This window comes from Lipotes vexillifer, unplaced genomic scaffold, assembly GCF_000442215.2.
Source record: "Lipotes vexillifer unplaced genomic scaffold, Lipotes_vexillifer_v1.1 scaffold1383, whole genome shotgun sequence".
Classification (NCBI taxonomy): domain Eukaryota; kingdom Metazoa; phylum Chordata; class Mammalia; order Artiodactyla; family Lipotidae; genus Lipotes; species Lipotes vexillifer.
The window spans coordinates 228,822-248,053 of record NW_006797683.1 but is presented as its reverse complement, the minus strand read 5'-3'; the positions used below and the strand labels follow the sequence as shown (position 1 = coordinate 248,053).

Genomic DNA, 19,232 nt, shown 5'->3' with positions numbered 1-19,232 from the left:
AAAAAATATATATATATATATATATATATGTTTTTCTTGTTGTGTTTCTCCTTGGATTTATCCTGTATGGGACTCTCTGTGCTTCTTGGACTTGATTGCCTATTTCCTTTCCCACGTTAGGGACGTTTTCCACTATAATCTCTTCAGATATTTTCTCAGGCCCTTTCTTTTTCTCTTTTTCTTCTGGGACCCCTGTAAGTTGAATGTTGGTACGTTTAATGTTGTCTCAGAAGTCTCTGAGACTGTCCTCCATTCTTTTCATTCTTTTTTCTTTATTCTGCTCTCTGGTAGTTATTTCCACTATTTTATCTTCCAGGTAACTTATTCGTTCTTCTGCCTCAGTTACTCTGCTATTGATTCCTTCTAGAGAATTTTAAATTTCATTTATTGTGTTGTTCATCACTGTCTCTTTGCTCTTTATGTCTTCTATGTCCTTCTTAAACGTTTCTTGTATTTTCTCCATTCTATTTCCAAGATTTTGGATCATCTTTCCTATCATTACTCTGAATTATTTTTCCGGTAGACTGCCTATTTCCTCTTCATTTGTTTGGTGTTGTGGGTTTTTACCTTGCTCCTTCATCTGCTGTGTGTTTCTCTGCCTTCTCATTTTGCTTAACTTACTGTGTTTGGGGTCTCCTTTTCTCAGGCTGAAGCTTCATAGTTCCTGTTGTTTTTGGTGTCTGCCCCCAGTGGTTAAGGTTGGTTCAGTGGGTTGTATAGGCTTCCTGGTGGAGGGGACTAGTACCTGTATTTTGATGGATGAGGCTGGATCTTGTCTTTCTGGTGGGCAGGTCTGTGTCCAGTGGTGTGTTTTGGGGGTGTCTGTGACCTTATTATGACTTTAGGCAGCCTCTCTGCTAATGGATGGAGTTGTGTTCCTGTCTTGCTAGTTGTTTGGCCTAGGGGGTCCAGCACTGTAGCTTGCTGGTCATTGAGTGGAGCTGGGTCTTAGCATTGAGATGGAGATCTCTGGGGTAGCTTTTGCTGTTTGATATTATGTGGAGCCGGGAGGTCTCTGTTGGACCAATGTCCTGGACTCAGCTCTCCCACCTCAGAGGCACAGGCCTGACACCTGGCCAGAGCACCAAGACCCTGTCAGTCACATGGCTCAGAGGAAAAGGGAGAAAAAAAGAAACTTTTCCTCCTTCACGGCTCCCTCCCAGTGGTGCAGATCCCATCCCTATTCTTTTATCTCTGTTTTTTCTTTTGCCTTACCCAGGTACGTGGGGAGTTTCTTGCCTTTTAAGAAGTCTGAGGTCTTCTGCCAGCGTTCAGTAGCTGTTCTGTACGAGTTGTTCCACATGTAGATGTATATCTGATGTATTTGTGGGGAGGAAGCTGATCTCCACGTCTTACTCTTCTGCCGTCTTGAAGGTCTCCTAATTAACTTTTGACATTTAAATTATAATGTGTTTTGGTGTGGGTCTCTTTGCATTCTAATTTGAAAGATTCTGGGCTTCCTGGGGCTGAATGTCTGTTTCCTTACACATGTTATGAAAGTTTTCAGCCACTGTGTTTTCAAACAAAATTTATGCCCCATTCTCTTCTCCTTCTGGGACTTCTGTAAATGCAAATGTTTGTTAGTTTGTTGTTTTTCCATAACCCCTTATGCTATCTTTCCTATTTTAAATTCTTTTTTTCTTTTTGTTTCTCTGATTGGGTGGGTTCCACCACATTGTCTTTGAGTTGACTGATTTTTTTTCTTCTGCTTCACCTACTCCAACATTGAACCTCTCTAGTGTATTTTTCAGTTGTTATTATATTGTTCAGTTCTCTGACTTCTCTTTGGTACTTTCTTATATTTTCTCTCTCTGTGTTGACATTCTCCTCACTGTGTTCATTCACTCTTCTCTCCAGTTCAGTGAGCATCTTTATGACCATTACTTTAAACTCTTTATCAGGTAAATTACATGTCTCCCTTTCATTAAGTTTTTTTATGAAGTTTTATCTTTTTCTTCCAGTTGGAACATATTCCTCTGTTTCTTTATGTTGGTTGATTTTCTGTTGGTTTTTATATGGTAGATGGAACAGCCATCTCTCCTAGTCTTGGAGTGTCCCTGTACAGGAGGTGAAACCCTCCCCCAGCTCTTTGTCATCTCTCAAAGATGACAAAGCTTTGTGCTTATCCAAGTAGCATATTATATTTTTAATAGCTCCCAATAGTTGAGAATGTGGCAAGACCTGCCAGTGTCCCGAAGGGGAGGTTCTTAGCTCTTAGATTCTGGCTGTTTGGAAACCAGATCTTCAGGCAGCAGCTTTTAAAAGTAGGCAAATATATATAGTCCTGTGGTATTGCAAGTGTATGCCCTGCTCTCCAGGGTATCCAGCGGTGTCCCCTCCATAGCAGTCACCTGAGGCTCCAGATGAGTGTATAAGCTCTTTTCTGGGAGCTGTTGGAGAGCTGAAGCAAGGCAGAGGGAGTGTACCAAGATGGTGTCCGTAGACTACATTCCTTGAGGGAAGCTCTGTAGTTCACTGGATGTGTGCTAAACCTGAAGCCTTCCACTGAGGTTGAAGCTCCAGAACAAGCAAAGGGACCTCCCTCACAGGAAGACTGCAGAGTGCCTCAGTCTGTTTTCTCCACAGTGCTGTGCACCTGGCAGCTTGCCAAGAACCATCTCTTCAATTGCTTCAAGTCCTGTGGGTCTCATAAACGCAAGCCCCCTAGCCACCAGAGCCAGGCATTGAAGGAGCATTCCCTAGGTGGTAGCTGCAAAAACTGGGGCACTAGTTTTAAAAGATAGGGCATCAATTGCATGTAAAATTCCCTTGCAGGAAAAACTGGATCTCTGGAGGGTAGCAGAGGGAGTCCTTGAAGATAGCACTCACCCTCTGAGGTGTCTGGAAAGCATGACACTTAGCCCATAGATGTGTGTTTAATTAGAAGTCTGCCTCTCAGGCTGCAGCCATGATGATTAGCTAATAGGCCTCTGTAACAGAAAGACTGAGGTCTTGGGTCTTTTGCCTCTTGCTGGCTGGGGCCTGGTAGCCGTTTAAGAACTCTTTCTCTGTTAGCTACTGTCCTATGGGACCCACAAGTATAAGCCCCACTGGCTGCCAGAGCCAGGTGATATAGAGGTATTCCTGGGTAGCTGCCATAAAAATTGGAGTGCCTAACAGGGGTATGAGCTCCTTTATGATTATTACAATCCCATGGGATTAGGAATGCAAGCTCCTTTGGCTTCCAGAGTCGGGCAGTCAAGTAATGTCCCCAGGGAGTCAGCTGCAAAGATCGGTGCACCGGATGCATGTAAAAGCTCTCTTCTGGGAGATATAGTGCTCTGGAGCATGGACAAGGGAAAGCACGAAGATGGTACCTGCAAGTCTTCATCACTGGATGTGTGTGCTAATTAGATGCCTGCCTCTCAGGCTGACACCTTAATATAAACAAGGGAATTTCCTTTACTTTAAGTCTGGGTATGACAGCTCCCTCTGAGCTGGGCCCTACAGAAGGTAAGTCCAAGTGCCCAGGCCCTTGTTGACCTGATTCCCAGACAGACACAATCTTGTGAGTCTGGGGACTCAAGCCCCATTGGTTTCCAAAGTTCCATGTTTTGGGGCTTGTCTCAGGTGCAGGTCCTAAAAGTTGTGGTGCCCAATGTGAGGTTCAAACCCTTCACTCCTCAGACAGAAGCTCCAGGTTTAGAATTTTCTCCAGGTTGTGGGTCATAGCACTGAGGGTGGCATTTATGGTAAGAGTGTGTCTCAGTACATCCTACCTGATTCACCGTACTTTTCTTCTCATTTGCCTGATGTATAGTTACCACTCAGCCAGACTTTAGGTTTTTTAAAAGAGGAAATTTTTCCGTATGTAGTTGTAGACTCAGTAGGTCTTTGGGAGGAGTTGATTTCAGGATCTTCATATTTTGCCATCTTGAACTGGAACTCACATTAAATTTTTCCAAGAAAACATGAAATAATAACGCTCACCAGAAAGATAAATATATAGCAAAGGGAGTGGATCAATCAGTTACAAAGCTACTATAAAGGTTAAAAGACAAAAGTAGTAAAAATAGTAATAACTGTGATTACAATAATTAGTTAAGGGATACACAAGATAAAAGAGATAAAATATGACATAAAAAACAAAATGTGGCAGGGAGTAAAAATGTTGAGCTTTTTCAAAAAACTTAAGTTGTTGTCAGCAAGTTGTTATGTGTAAGCTTCATGGCTCACAAATAGCAAAAACCTATAGTAAATACACAAACAATAAAAAGAAAGTAATATATTACTAAAGAAAGTCATCAAACCACAAAGGAAGAGAGCAAGAGATGAAGAAACAAACAGCCAGTAAACAATTAATAAAATGGCAATAATTACTTTTAAATTTTATTTGAGTTCTCTCATTTCTCTACCTATCAGTAATTACTTTAAATGTAAATTGACTGAGTTCTCCAATCAAAAGACATAGAGTGGCTATGTGGATTAAAAAAACAAGACCCATCTATATGCTACCTGCAAGAGACTTTTGATGTAAGGACACACAGAGACTGAGAGTGAAGTGATGGAAAAAGATTTCCAAGCTAATGGAAACCAAAAGAAAGCTGGGGTAGCTATAATTATATCAGACAAAATAGGTGTAAAAAAAAAAGATTGTAATAAGAGACATGGATGGGTGTTACATAATGATGTAGCGGCCAATTGAACAAGAAGATATAACATTTGTAAGTATTGATGTACCCAACATAGGATAACCTAAATATATAAAGCAAATATTAACTGATCTAAAGGGAGAAATAGACAGCAATATAATAATAGTAGGGAATTTTAATATCCCACTTAAATCAATGGATAGATCATCCAGACAGAAAATCAATAAGGAAACATTGGCCTTAAGTGACACATTGGAATGATGGACTTAACAGATATATACAGAATACTCCATGTAAATGCAGATTCTTCTGAAGTTCACATGGAACATTTTCCACGAGAGATCATGTTAGGCCACAAAACAATCTTAATAAATTTAAGAGAATGGATAACATATGAAGCATCTTTATTGACCACAATGGTATGAAACTGGAAATTATTTATGTTAAGAAATCTAGGTAATTCACAAATATGTGGAGTTTAATCAGTATGCTACTGAACAACAAATGGGCCAAAGAAAAATCAAAGGAGAAATTTAAAAAAATACCTTGAGACAAAAGAAAATGGAAATAGCATATACCCAAAATTTGTGGGACGCAGCAAAAGTAGTTCTATGATGGAAGTTCTTAGTGATAAATGGCCTACCTCAAGAAACAAGAAAAGTCACTAATAAACTAACTTTATACCTCAAGGAACTAGAAAAAGAACAAATGAAACCCAGGATTAGCAGAAGGGAGGACATAACAAATGTAGGGCAGAAATAAATGAAACAGATTCCAAAAGGACAATAGAGAAGGTCAGTGAAGCTGAGAACTGCTTCTTTGAAAAGATAAAATTGACAAACCTTTAGCTAGACTCACCAAGAGAAAAAGAGAAATCATAAAATAAAAAATGAAAGAGATGTTACAACTGACCCCACAGAAATATAGACTACTAGGAAGAATTATATGTTAACAAATTAGGCAACCTGGGGAGGGAAAACTTGGGAGTTTGGGATTAACATATATACACAACAATATATGAAATAGATAACCAACAAGAACCTACTATATAGCACAGGGAACTATACTCAATATTTTGTAATAACCTATAAGGGAAAAGAATCTGAAAAAGAATACATATATATTATATGTTATATATATTAAATATATATGATATATATATATATGAATCACTTTGCTGTACACCTAAAAGTACACAACATTGTCAGTCAACTATACTTCAATTAAAAGAAAATTAGACAACCCAGAAGAAATGGATAAACTTCTAGAAACACCTAACCTACCAAGACTGAATTATGGTGAAATAGATAATCTGAATAGACCAATTACTGGTAAGCGGATTTAATCAGTAGTCAAAAATATGCTAACAAACAAAAGTCCAAGACCAGACTTATACAATTCACTGGTGAATTGTGCCAAACATTTAAAGAATAATTAATACCAATCCTCAAACTCCTTTTCCAAAGAATAGATGAAGGGGGAACATTTCCAAATTCATTTTACAAGGCCAGCATACCCTGATACCAAACCCCAGACAAAGATACCACAAAAAAAAAAAAAGAAAAGAAAATTACTGGCCAATATCCCTGATGAACATAGATGCAAATATCTTTAAAAAGATACTAGCAAACCAAATTCAATATTAAAACATTAAAAGAAAAAAAACATTAAAAGAATCATACACCATGCTGAAGTGGGGTTTATTGCAAGGATGAAAAAACGGTTCAAGATCAGCAAATCAATTAATGTGATATACCACATTAACAAAATGAAGGATAAAAATCATGATCATCTAAATAGATGCAGAAAAAGCGTTTGAAAAAATTCAGCATCCATGTATAATAAAAACTCTCAACAAAGTGGATACAGAGGGAACATACTTCAACGTACTAAGGACCATATATGACATGCCCACAGCTAACATACTCAACGGTGAAAAGATGAAAGCATTTCCTCTGAGATCAGGAACATGTCAAGGATGCCTACCTTCACCACTTTTACTCAACATAGAATTGGAAGTTCTCACCACAGTAATTGGGTAAGAAAACGAAATGACATGCATTCAAATTGGAAAGGAAGAAGTAAAGCTGTCACTATTTGCAGATGACATGATATTATATATAGAACACCCTAACTACTCCATAAAAAACTGTTATGGAGTACACACACACACACACACACACACACACACACACACACACACACACAAGAAAAAAGAAAATGGTAACTATGTGAGAGTGGATATGTTAACTAGCTTGATTGTGGCAGTTATTTCACATTGTATATGTATATCAAAACATCGTCTTATAGCTTAAATATATATATATATTTCAACTATGACTCAGTAAATATTTTGAAAGTTCAAAATAAACAACTTGTGAAAGTTTTTAAATACTGCTATTCTTTTTTTCTAGCCAGAATCAGCTGTTCCAGATTTAATTCCTCTCTATCTAGAAATGCATATCGTGGTGGACAAAGTTTTGGTATGTGTTTTGCTTTTTCTTTGCTTTTGAATATTTGATATGAATGTATGATTATCCCTAACTAGAAAGGAACTTAAAGATTCCAATCTTTTTACTTCCATGTCGCTTCCAGAGAACAGTGAAGACGTCTTCTATTTGAAGAATCAAATATTCAAAATTATATTAGTTCTATCAGAAATGTTTTATTTGAAATCTTTACATAACAAACCTGCATAACAAAATGATTTTTTTTTTATTTTTGCTGGTACTTCACATCTTCAGGGCCTCTCTCAATCCACAAAAATTTTTAATGGTGATTTTTTTTAAGTGAAATTCTCTAAGCTTTAATTCTTGTTTTAGGGTACTCGAAGAGCAGCATGTAGTCTAGAGAATCTTTTGCCCTATAAGATATTTATTGGCACAGCAATGATGATAGTATAACTATTTATGATAACTGCTTACATTAAAATGTCAAGATTTTTTTTAGTGGTTTTTAATGGTGCAACTGTTTGAGTCTGTTGACTCAAGTCTGAGTGAGTCTAATCTAAAGGCACCTCTAGATTCCTTATTCCCATAAACAATTTGAGGATCTCTGAACTTCAGACCCTTGAAGTGATAACTCAGTTTGTACTCAATTGGGTGTGGTTTTATTTCTCCTATATTTCAAAGATTTCAGAAAACAGGGATAAAATATACTTTCCAGGTTTTGTTTTGAAGATAAGTATTTGATTGTCACATCTATGGAATACTATAGAGAATGTGAATTTCCCTTTCTATTCATAGGATTGTAGAGCTTGTCAGGAAGCCAGAGTTGAGGGTCAGAGACAGGAGAGATTTGGAGAAGGATATTAAAATACTTGACTTATTAGAGTATTAGGGAAAAGGGCAAAGGGAACATTTAAGAGAAAGTTGAGATATTTCTAGTAAAGATGACTAAATTTCCAGGGAATATTTTGGTTTATGAAAAATATTTTGTTTCAGGATTACGTTACAGATTTTGAGAGTTGTTTTAAAAGGTTCGTGTCCAAATTGCCAGGTTTGTCAGCCATATAATGCTCATTAAACATCTCTTTTTTATGTTCTTACAAATATTTATGTTTATGTATTCTTTAATAAAACAAGCACTGAGCCAGTATGACATCTGTGTTACTAGATATTGGGCATATAAAGAAGAATAGTGATGTCTTCAATCACTTCACAAATTTTAAATCCACAGTTGTAGCCTAGTGAATTCAGTGCCAGATTGAGGGAAGTTTATGGTATATGAAAACACAGTGCATTAATAGAGAAAGACATGGAGACACACAGCTGTAACCTGAGGTATTGTAAGAGCATGTAAGTAGGTGTTTTAACATGTAGGTTTTATTATTATTCAGGTATGCTGATGCCAACAGATCAGGAGATGATTACTATTGGAAAGTTAGTTTGTTATTCACAGTTCCCAGGAGGAAAGGGCATACCACATCATGCCACATGGAGAAGCACCAGAGTAGGTCAGGAGACAGAGGGAGCAATAGGAAAACATGGCAGGAGCCTTTATTGTGATTTCTGTGGGAAGGAACAGCAAAACAAGGTAAACAGGTTTAGCATTGGCTAACTTGAAAAATTGCAGTGGGCTCTGGAGAATAGAGGTTGTTTCACATTTTTTGGTACCTTGCCCTTGGATGATTAGGGCAGGGGAATTGGAGTGTGAGAACCTGGTAAAGGAGATGGTTGGAGGCTGGGTTCTGGCTTGGTTGGTTTGGGCAATGGGGGGAGGATGGGGCCAGGGAAGACTCAGTGTGAAACCTTTCTTTGCAAGCGTGCAAAATTTGAGAGATTGTTCTTTTAGATAATTTCAAGAAGTTTAGTATGATTAATATACAGCGTTGAAGAAGGGAAAGGGAGAGAGATGAATTGAAGAATTGACATGATATTTGGATTTTATCCTAAAGGTAATAGAGAGTCAATGAAAGATTTTAAGCAGGGTAATGATGTGTTCATATTTACATTTAGAATTATTTTTGCAATAGCGTAGGGACAGGAATGCTGGTGTAAAAATTGGAGTAAGATAAAGCATTTAAGAGACTATTCCAGTAATCAAGGTGAAGTTTTACAAATTAATAGTGTTAGGAATAGACAAGAAAGGACAATTTTAAATGTTACTAATGAGGGTGAATTAGAAGAACTTGTAAATTGATTTGATTTATTCATTCATTTAATAATATATTAAGCATCACCTAGATGCCAGTTACGGTTCTATTTATTGAGGATAGAGCAGTGAACAAAACAGAAAAAGTTTTGCTGTCACAGAACATATAGTATAATGAATGTGGGAGGTCATAAATGGTAGTAGCATTCACTAAAGAAGTGGAAATCTAAGTGGGAGCATATTTTTGAGGGAGGATAATGAGTGTAGTTTTGGATATGTTTAACTTGAGCGTCCTGTGTAATATCCAAGGGATAATGTACTTTAGAGAGTTTTTTTATAGATAAGGAATTTAACATTGACACATTCTTCAGAGCTTATTCAGATTTCAGCCATTATATATATACTCATTTGTGTATATGTATGTGTGTGTGGTTTTATGTGGTAGTGTCACATATGTAGCCGTTCATAACTACCACCACCATGACCAATACACTGAACAGTACCATCACAAGACTCTCTGTGTTATCCCTTTGGAGTCACACACATCTCTCCCCACTTCCTTACTTCTCGACCTCTGGTAATCACTCATCTATTCATCTGTGATTTTAAGAATATTGCATAAATGTTATCATATATTATGTATCCTTTTGAGATTTGTTTATACTTAGTATAATTTTCATGAGGTTTACCCAGGCTGTTTCATATATCAACAGTTCAGTTACTTTTTATTACTGAATCGTATTCTGTGTTATGAATGTACCACAGTTCGTTTAACCTTTTAACCATTGAAGGACATAGGAGTTGTTTCCACTCATGTATGGGTTTTTCTGAGCATCAGTTTTTACTTCTTTAGGATAAATGCCCAGGAGTGCAACTTCTAGGTCCATTATTTGTTTTGAAAGAAGTTGCCAAGCTATCTTTCAGAGTGGCTATACAATGTTACATGCTAGCATGTGTGAGTGATCCAATTTATATTCCTATTTTAATTGTTACTGTCTTATTTTGAAGTGTTCTAACCCCAAAGCAGCCTCAACCTGAGAGAGTATGGAGAGTAAATCTCAAACGTATTACATAACAAATGATATTTAAATTTTAAATTAATTCTGTTTTTCAGTATGATTACCTGGGCTCTGATAGCATGATGGTAACAAATAAAGTCATTGAAATTATTGGCCTTGTAAATTCGGTAAGTATTTTCCTTTTCATACTAGTTAGGAAAATTCATACTAGTTTTGAAATTATAATTTGCATTGACTTGACATGCCATTTCTTTTTAAAAAAAAATTTATTTATTTTATTTATTTATTTTTGGCTGCGTTGGGTCTTTGTTGCTGTGCGCAGGCTTTCTCTAGTTGTGGTGAGTGGGGGCTACTCTTCGTTGCGGTGCGCGGGCTTCTCATTGCAGTGGCTTCTCTTGTTGCGGAGCACGGGCTCTAGGCGCACAGGCTTCAATAGTTATGGCGCATGGACTGAGTTGCTCCGCGGCTGACGTGGCATTTCTGAATAAAGTTATCCATATAAATTGAGGGTGGATTTGTCAAAAGATTGAATTAATTTCTTGGTTATTATAAAATAACATAAAAATTATTTTTTTCATGTATTTATCTCTTCTGTTTTTAGATGTTTGCGCCATTTAAAATTACTATTGTGCTGTCATCTTTGGAATTGTGGTCAGATAAAAATAAGATCTCTACTGTTGGTGAGGCAGATGAATTATTGCATACATTTTTAGAATGGAAAAAGTCTTATCTTACCCTAAGACCTCATGATATTGCATATCTATTCATGTAAGTGTAATGTTTCAGTCTTCTTAGAAATCAAAGATTTGTGATATTGATGTAGCTTAAATTAGGGAATTGTTGTTCATTTCTGACTATTCATACTTTGATTATCGTGCACTGAGTCAGACCTCATGCTCTCTTTCTGGTTGTCAGATAATAAAAGAAGATTGCTAAAATTTATTTCTGTGCTTATCAATATTTACTATTGAGGAGATTGATATTTCAGGAAGTTAAACCAACTAAGGACTCTTGATGGTGTGTCTAGGTTTTGAATCCACAGTTTGTAACTCCAGAGCCCATAATCTTAATCATTACATAAAGAGATGGGATTTATCTTGTGAAGTTTATACCTTTCTTATGAGTTTTGATCAAAGCCTTGGTAAAGTAGGTTAAAATATTTTATCCTACTGAATTTTCTGCATTATTTTTAAATGTTAGTTTTCTAACCATCAATTATAACTGTATACTTATAATTTTATTCATATAAAATTTACCAGCAATTATGATCAGTGTGTCTTTCAATAAATCTGCATATACCTATTTTTAAGTTGGCATGATAATATCAATATTTCCAGTTTATAATAGGGTCTAAAAGTTGTGTGTAGTTTATTTAACTAGTTCTTTAATAATTGGTACTTGGCTTGATTCCAATATTTTATTATTTTAAAAAATCTTACAGTGAAAAAAACCTTACGTGTGTCATTTATATATGTGCATGTGTATCTACAAGGCAGATTCCCAGGAGTGATATTTCTAGGTAGTATAATTCTAATTTTGATAGCTAATACCAGCTTTTGGCACTGATTTTAGTGCTTTGCACACTTATCAATAACATATGAGAAGGGTCTGTTTCCCCACAGTCTAGCTAACAAAGTGTATGGTCAAGTTTTTCTTCACCTTTGGTACCTGAGAAATGGTATCTTGGTATAGTTTTAATTTTCATTTCTTTTTCATGAGCCTGATGGTAGATAGCTAGATATCTAGATAGACAGGGATAGATGCATTTAGATATCAATTTCAACACAGATATAGATAAACAGATAAATTTCTTTGCCTTGCAATGAGAAGTAGTTTTCTTTCTTAATTTGTCTTTTGGCTTCTTGTGTGTGTGTATTTTTTAACTGCCATACAAAACACTTCTATTTTTAAGGCAGGATTCATGAGGTTTTTATTTGATGGTTTCTAGAGTTTGAGTCATAATTAGAAAGGCCTTCCCACTTCATGGGTGTGAGGGAAGTTTTAAATTTATTTTCCATGGAAATTTTAGAATCAACCTGTCTAGCTCCTATTTTTTGAGACTATGTTAAATTTATAAATTGAGCTATAGAGAACTGTTTAGTCTTCACATCTCACATTTTGTCTTTCCAGTTTTTGGTCATTCAGAAGTTAATTTCTCATAGGTTTTATACATTTATTGATAACTTTTCTTAGGTATATTGTCTTTCTGGTTGCTGTTGTAAATGTGTCTTCTATCTGCTAACTATATATTGTTTTTGTTTGTAAAATTACCTTAGTTTCATATTGATTTTATATCCTATTGCCTTACTAAATTTCTTTGTTTTTAATCATTCTTAAGTCTATTACATTGGTTTTTTCACTCATATAACTATACCATCTGCAAATACAGGTAGTTTTATCTCTTTCTATTTAATTTTATATTTTCAGTTTCTTTCTCTGTTCTTATTGCTTTGGCTAGTTTAGTACAGTTTTAACTAGTAGTAGTAATAATGGTAACATGGGTCATGTCTGTTTTCTTCTTTACTTTAGGGAATGTTACCTCATTGAGTAATACTTTTTAGCTTTGGGGGCTAAAATGTAGGTTTGGCTCTGTGTGTGTGCACAGGCATGTTTTAGAATTTGAATAATAGTAGGACAATATTCATAGATTCATACTATACCAACAATTTGAAAAATAATCTTTCAGGGACTTCCCTGGCAGTCCAGTGATTAATACTTCTCCTTCCAATGCAGGGGTTGTGGGTTTGATCCCTGGTCGGGGAGCTAAGATCCCACATGCCTCAGGGCCAAAAGACCAAAACATAAAACAGAAGCAATATTTTAACGAATTCAATAAAGACTTTAAAAATGGTCCACATCAAAAAATCTTAAAAAAAAGAAAGAAAAATAATCTTTCAGCTTTTATAGGGATGACATAAGATATTCTTATTGGCATTCAATAGAAATAATTGTAGTGATATATTTCCTAATCTTGAACCATCTTGCATTCCTAGAATAAATCTCAATTTTGACATGCTGTATTATCCTTTTAATAGGATGTTGAAATTTGATACAGTAATAAGTGAAATTGGTGAGAGAATTTATCCCATTAGAAATATAGAAATTATGGTACAGTCAGACTCCTTGAACTTGAATAATACCCCTTCTTGATCCCTTGATGTTATTTTAATGCATCAACATACTTTGCATATGAGTAATGTCCTAGAATAAATACTATAAAATTATGATAAACAACAGTAATTATCTATTATTTTCTGGTCTTTGTACTCCAGAAATTTGTACTCCAGAAATTTATAATCTGGTTTAGGCCCTACAGTAGGAACAATGAACATAGCAAGCTTAATTTTTTAACCTTTTACAATCTGTCCTTTATTCAGCAAATGTTTATTGAGATAATATTGCATAGTGATTCAAATTTAAACTCTGGAGGCCAACTGCCTGCATTTAACTTCAGCCATGTCACCTAGGGCAATGGATGCTCTCTGCCTCAGTTTCCCTATATTTGCTTTTATTAGTTTTATTCTTTTACAGCTTTATTGAGGTATAATTGACATAAAAATTATACATATTTAAGGAGTACAATGTGATATTTGATATACGTATACATTGTGAAATCTTAAGCTAATTAACATATACACCACCTTACATAGTTAACATTCTTTGGTGTGTGGTAAGAAATCTTAAGATCTTCTCTAGCAGATTTCACATATACAATGCAGTATTATTAACTATAATCATCATGCTGTACATTAGACCTCCAGGACTTATTCAGCCTACATAATTGAAACTTTGTATCTTTGACCAACTCCCCATTTCCTCCATCTCCCGACCCCTGGCAACCACTATTCAACTCGCTGCTTTTATGAGTTGGATTATTTTAGATTCCACACATAAGTGTGATCATACAGTACTTGCCTTTTTATGTCTGGCTTATTTCACTTAGCATAATGTCCTTCAGGTTTATCCACGTTGTAAATGTCAGGATTTCCTTCTTTCTTGAGGCTGAATTATATTCCACTGCATATGTACATCACATTTTCTTTATCCATTCATCTCTCAATGGACTTAGTTTAAAAAGTGGGCCTCTTTGGCATCATCTTGCATGGCTGGCAGTATTCACTATACTCTCACCTTCCCTTGTGGGAGAAATCATGGCTGAAGGCAGCCCTTTCGGCACTGAGCTGTGCTGCCTTGGGGGAATGGTGACGTGGGTAAGGTGAAACTGTTTTTACCTTCTTCAATGTGTCTATTCTTGGATTTTTTGCTCCAGTGTGGCATGGGACCTTTCCTTGGGTCTTGGGCCACATCTGTGGGTGTTTGTCAAAATTGTTTCTGTGGAGAGATGAGGGCTAAAAACCTCCTATTCTGCCATCTTGCTGATGTCACTCCAGAAGATTAATGTTGGTACATTATCTCTACTTGTTTATAGTTTACAGGAGGAAGAAACAATGACAGTGAGAGCAAGAGCAAGAGTGAGAGAGAGACTCAAAGTAACATATAACAGAAGGGCCAAGTTAAAGACGTGCTGATCAAAGTAGAAGTGAGAAGGCAGATTGAGGAATTAAAAAAAAATATTTATTGTTTTTACTTAATATAATTAATTTTTTAAAAGTTTTGGGCTGTGACGGGTCTTAGTTGCGGCACTTGGGATGTTCGTTGCAGTGTGCGGGCTTCTCTCTAGTTGTGGTGTGCTGACTTACTTGCCCCGTGACACGTGTGATCTTAGTTCCCCAACCAGGGATCGAACCCTCATGCCCTGCATTGGAAGGCAGATTCTTTACCACTGGACCACCAGGAAGTCCCAGGAATGTTTAAATTCAGTGAAAGGAGGTGGAAAGCATTCCAGGTTATGGAAACAATATGCCTAGAGACATGGGACTAAATAATAGTCCTTTTCAAAGAGTACGGAATTCATAGTGATAACTGGAGCTGAACCTCTGGAGGAGGGGAGGGATACAAGAAAAGTTGAAGAAGTAAAACAGTAAATCTTGGTAACTGATTTGGTGTGGAGACTGGGTGGCCGTATTAAGTGAAAAATAGCTATTATTGAATCCAGCTCATCAGGAGTATGCATAGAGTTAGGGGGAAAGTCTTATCTATTGGGAGAACTGTCTTGAATGAAGAAAGAGTGTAAACAATACTTTCATATTGGAATGTAAAGCCAAAGTTGGGTGTTAAAGGCGAATACTTGGAAACAAGTGCTTACGTATAAACAACATCCGCGAGGCAGAATACGGGAGCAGTGGAGAGACAGTACAACTGTGAAGTGCAGTGCAGTTGAGACTGAGGAGGCATTTCAAATTGAGAATTGCGTGCCAAGCTTTTTTACACACGTCTTGGAATGTTCCTTTTGGCTGGGGCTCTAAAGATGGCAGAATATGTTTGGAGCATCTCTATCTTAGTGGTTGAGAGTATGGCTCTGCATTCAAACTGTCCAAGTTCATACCCTTCAGCAGCACTTACCTGTGCTGCCCTGAGCAAGTTACTTGTACTTCCCATCTGATGTTTGATTTGTTCAGTGGGGAAAAAATAGTATCTAATTCACTGGCTGGATTTGAGGATTAAATAGAATCATTTATGTAAATCCATGAGAATAGTGCTATTATTATATGGCAGTTTATATGGACTCTTCTTCTCAAAGCAGAAAAAAATAATGGTAAGTTGTAGAACAATAAAATCATTCCAGTGAGAAAATGGTGAGCTTTTCTACATTTGAGTGAAAACTTTTAATCCATACATTAAAACTATTTTTCATTGTAATTCAACAAAATGCTTTTGATTGAAATGTTTGATCAAGGCTTTAGTAACCCTAACCAAACGCCGCAAGAACAGTAAAGTCATCAATAACTTGGATCCATTGGATACGTTTTAGAAACCCAGATTGCTTAATCTCATTTAATGAAGACTATTTTACAAATTTGAAGCAGTTAAATACATATGGAAAGATTGTACTTCAATTTGCTTCAGACTAGAAATTTATGAACCACAGACAAATTACTAGCAGGAGTTATCACATGTGAATTGTTTGTCAAAATTAACTATAATTATATACTTATTTATTTAGCTATAGAGATTATCCAGATTACGTGGGAGCAGCATTTCCTGGAAAGATGTGTGTTACCAGTTATTCTGCAGGAATTGCTTTGGTATGTAATTATTTAATCTTATTATTTGAAAAAAATACATTTTAAAATTACCCAGTATTACAGCATATATTTTATACACTTCACATTTATATTTACATTTAGAGATTGCATTTATATTCCATCACTCTTAGAACTTTGAAGTATGTAGAAGGAATAGTATTCTGAAGTACAAGTGTCTTATTGCAATTATTTGGAAGTTAAAGTGGAATAAAAGTATAATAAATACACATGTATCCCTTATTATATAGAAGAGTGCATTATGAAAAATTATCTGTAAAGATATTTCTATAACCAAAATAGATTTTTTTTCTTGTAGGTATAAAATTGGAAAAATAGTCTTATAGATAAATTAACTTCAAAATCAAAACAAATGATGAACCAAAAAATATGATAAAAATTTGTTAAAATGTTTCAAATTTTTCTACATAATACTTAAAAGAAACTTTTATGTCTATTTTAAATATTTATAGTTCTTATAAATATTTTATATTTAAATAGTATTTTATAATTAAATAAATTATATTTAAATAAATTAAATAAATTATTTATATTTAAATAAATAAATTTATAGTTCTTATAAATATTTTATATTTAAATAAATTTAAATAAATTGGTATAATTAGATGCATCACTGAAAGAGAAGTAATTCATTGAGCCTTTCCTCCACCTATTCATCCTTTTAAAAAATAAGTTTAAGTACTATAGAGTCTTTTTAAATTACAAAGTAATTTATGTTATGCATGTCCATTTTTAAAAGAACATATAGAAACATAAAAGGAAACATATAATCTGGCATCTTCCCAGGGATGAAGCAATAATCACTGTTAACATTTTGATTAATATGTATCTCCTACTTTGAGTTTTTATCTGTTACTGTGGCTCCCCACTATATGTTTTTGCAAAAATGGGATTTTGCATACATATTTTTATTTCTGATACTCTTCCAATTATTTTTATTACAGAATTTATGCATGCATGCATGTATATGTAAAATTGTTTAAATTGTAGCTATACAAAGCAAAGTTTGTTAGCAAAACTCTCTTCTTTATCCCCTTCATGAAGTCCTATAAGAATTTATAATTTCTATTTAAATTCTCTGGTAGTTAAGTTTATTTATTTAAAAAATATGTACTTTGACCCCTACTTTGATTAATAAACTTTAGACAACATTGGTAATATTATCTTTGACATATTTAACCCACTCTCTCTGTCATATATATTGTGAAGTTTTTATTACTTTATTAATACTTATAATATTAGTAATCTATATAAACACATTCTTAAATATTATATGTATATACATAATATATGTAATTATATGTTATAGATGTTATACAATATATAATACACAATAGTATATAATATATTAAATATTATTGCATAGTATATTGCCATCTTAATGTATTTATGTTTTTATTTATATTAATTATTTTAAAAAATCTTTTTACCTTATGCAAAGTCCATTGATTATTTGCTATGAAAAATGAGACATGTAAAATAGTACACTTCTCATATCCATTGTTAAGAGTTATAAAATTCATAATTTATTTTATAGACCTTTCGTGCTTTGTCTACATGTTGATTTTTAAGTTAAATCAATAAATATTATTTTATGGTATTATGAATATAAAAATGATATTAACTCTGAATCAGGAAGTAAATATGTTGTTATTCTGGTAAAGCTTTGATGGCCAAAAGAGGTCTTGTCAATTTTTTTCTAACTTATTTTACTTGTGTGGGCGGAACCAACTGCCACAGAAAATTAAACTTCATCTTTCTTTTCTTGGAATTCTTTGCTCTTTTTCTGGAATAACTCAAGTTTAAAAAATTTTAGACACAGTGTATATAAGTGGCAAACACTGTTATTTTATTAATGAAAACACTTTTGCTTTCCCTCCACATTTGATTGGTAATTTGGCTAGGTTTAGAATCCTAGTTCTAACATCCTTCTCTCTCAGCATTCTGAAGATTGATGTATCGTGTTTTTGTCAACTCATTAGGAAGTTGAAAGGATGGCAAGGAAATTGAGGGTGTTTGTAAGAGAATCTGAACTGCTTAAAGGAGGAGAGAAGTCAGTAAGGAGGTTAGGAACAGTGAAAATGTAGGAACCATGGTTTGGTTGTGCTGATGGGTATGCAGATTGTTGTAGTTGAGGTGCTAGTGGAGTTATCAGGAGAGACAGCAGGTGGTCAGGATGTGGGATGCACAGAGATGATGGAGGGCTTGCAGTTATTGATAAAAATCTGTTGACAAGGTCTAGAGTGTGAACCATAGGAATGAGTGGGTGAGGCAGGATGTAGGATAGAATTATTAGAGGAGTTGAATTCAGGGAATGAGGCTTTTACAAAGCTTTCGTACTTATATTTTTATAAACCTCTATATTTCTTTGTTTAAAAGCTCTTATACTTTTACTACAATTGAATATGTCTCTGAACAAGAATTGTTTTTTATGCTTTAAACATAATATAAATTGTATCCTGCTGTATCATTCTGCAAATAGATCTTTTTGGTTTCCACTTAAAATTTTGAGATTTAATGGAAATACAGTTAATTTTTAAAATACTTTGTTTTTTAAGAGAAATTTTAGGTTCATAGCAAAATTAAGAGGGAAGTATAGAGATATCCCATATAGTCCCTGCCCACCCCCACACATAACCTCCCTCACTGTTAACGTCCACACCAGAGAGGTGCATTTGTTACAGATGATGGACCTACACTGACGCATTACAACCACCAAAAGTTCACAGCTTACATTAAGGTTCATTTTGGTGGTATACATTGTGTGAGTTTTGACAAATATATAATGACATATATCTAGCATTATAGTGTCATACAGAGCAATTGCTAATTGCTGTCCTCAAAATCCTTTGTGCCTAGTAAAT

At 34.9% G+C, this 19,232-nt stretch overlaps 1 protein-coding gene across 1 annotated transcript in view; it reads left to right on the top strand.

Moving 5' to 3' along the window:
* Positions 1-19,232, top strand: part of ADAM32 (ADAM metallopeptidase domain 32) — a 184,217-nt gene that overhangs the window by 41,774 nt on the left and 123,211 nt on the right. Inside the window, exons 6-9 of the mRNA XM_007469793.1 lie at positions 7,007-7,075; positions 10,300-10,371; positions 10,806-10,972; positions 16,269-16,350. Coding sequence (XP_007469855.1) covers positions 7,007-7,075; positions 10,300-10,371; positions 10,806-10,972; positions 16,269-16,350 — 390 coding nt within the window. The remainder of the gene's footprint in view (positions 1-7,006; positions 7,076-10,299; positions 10,372-10,805; positions 10,973-16,268; positions 16,351-19,232) is intronic.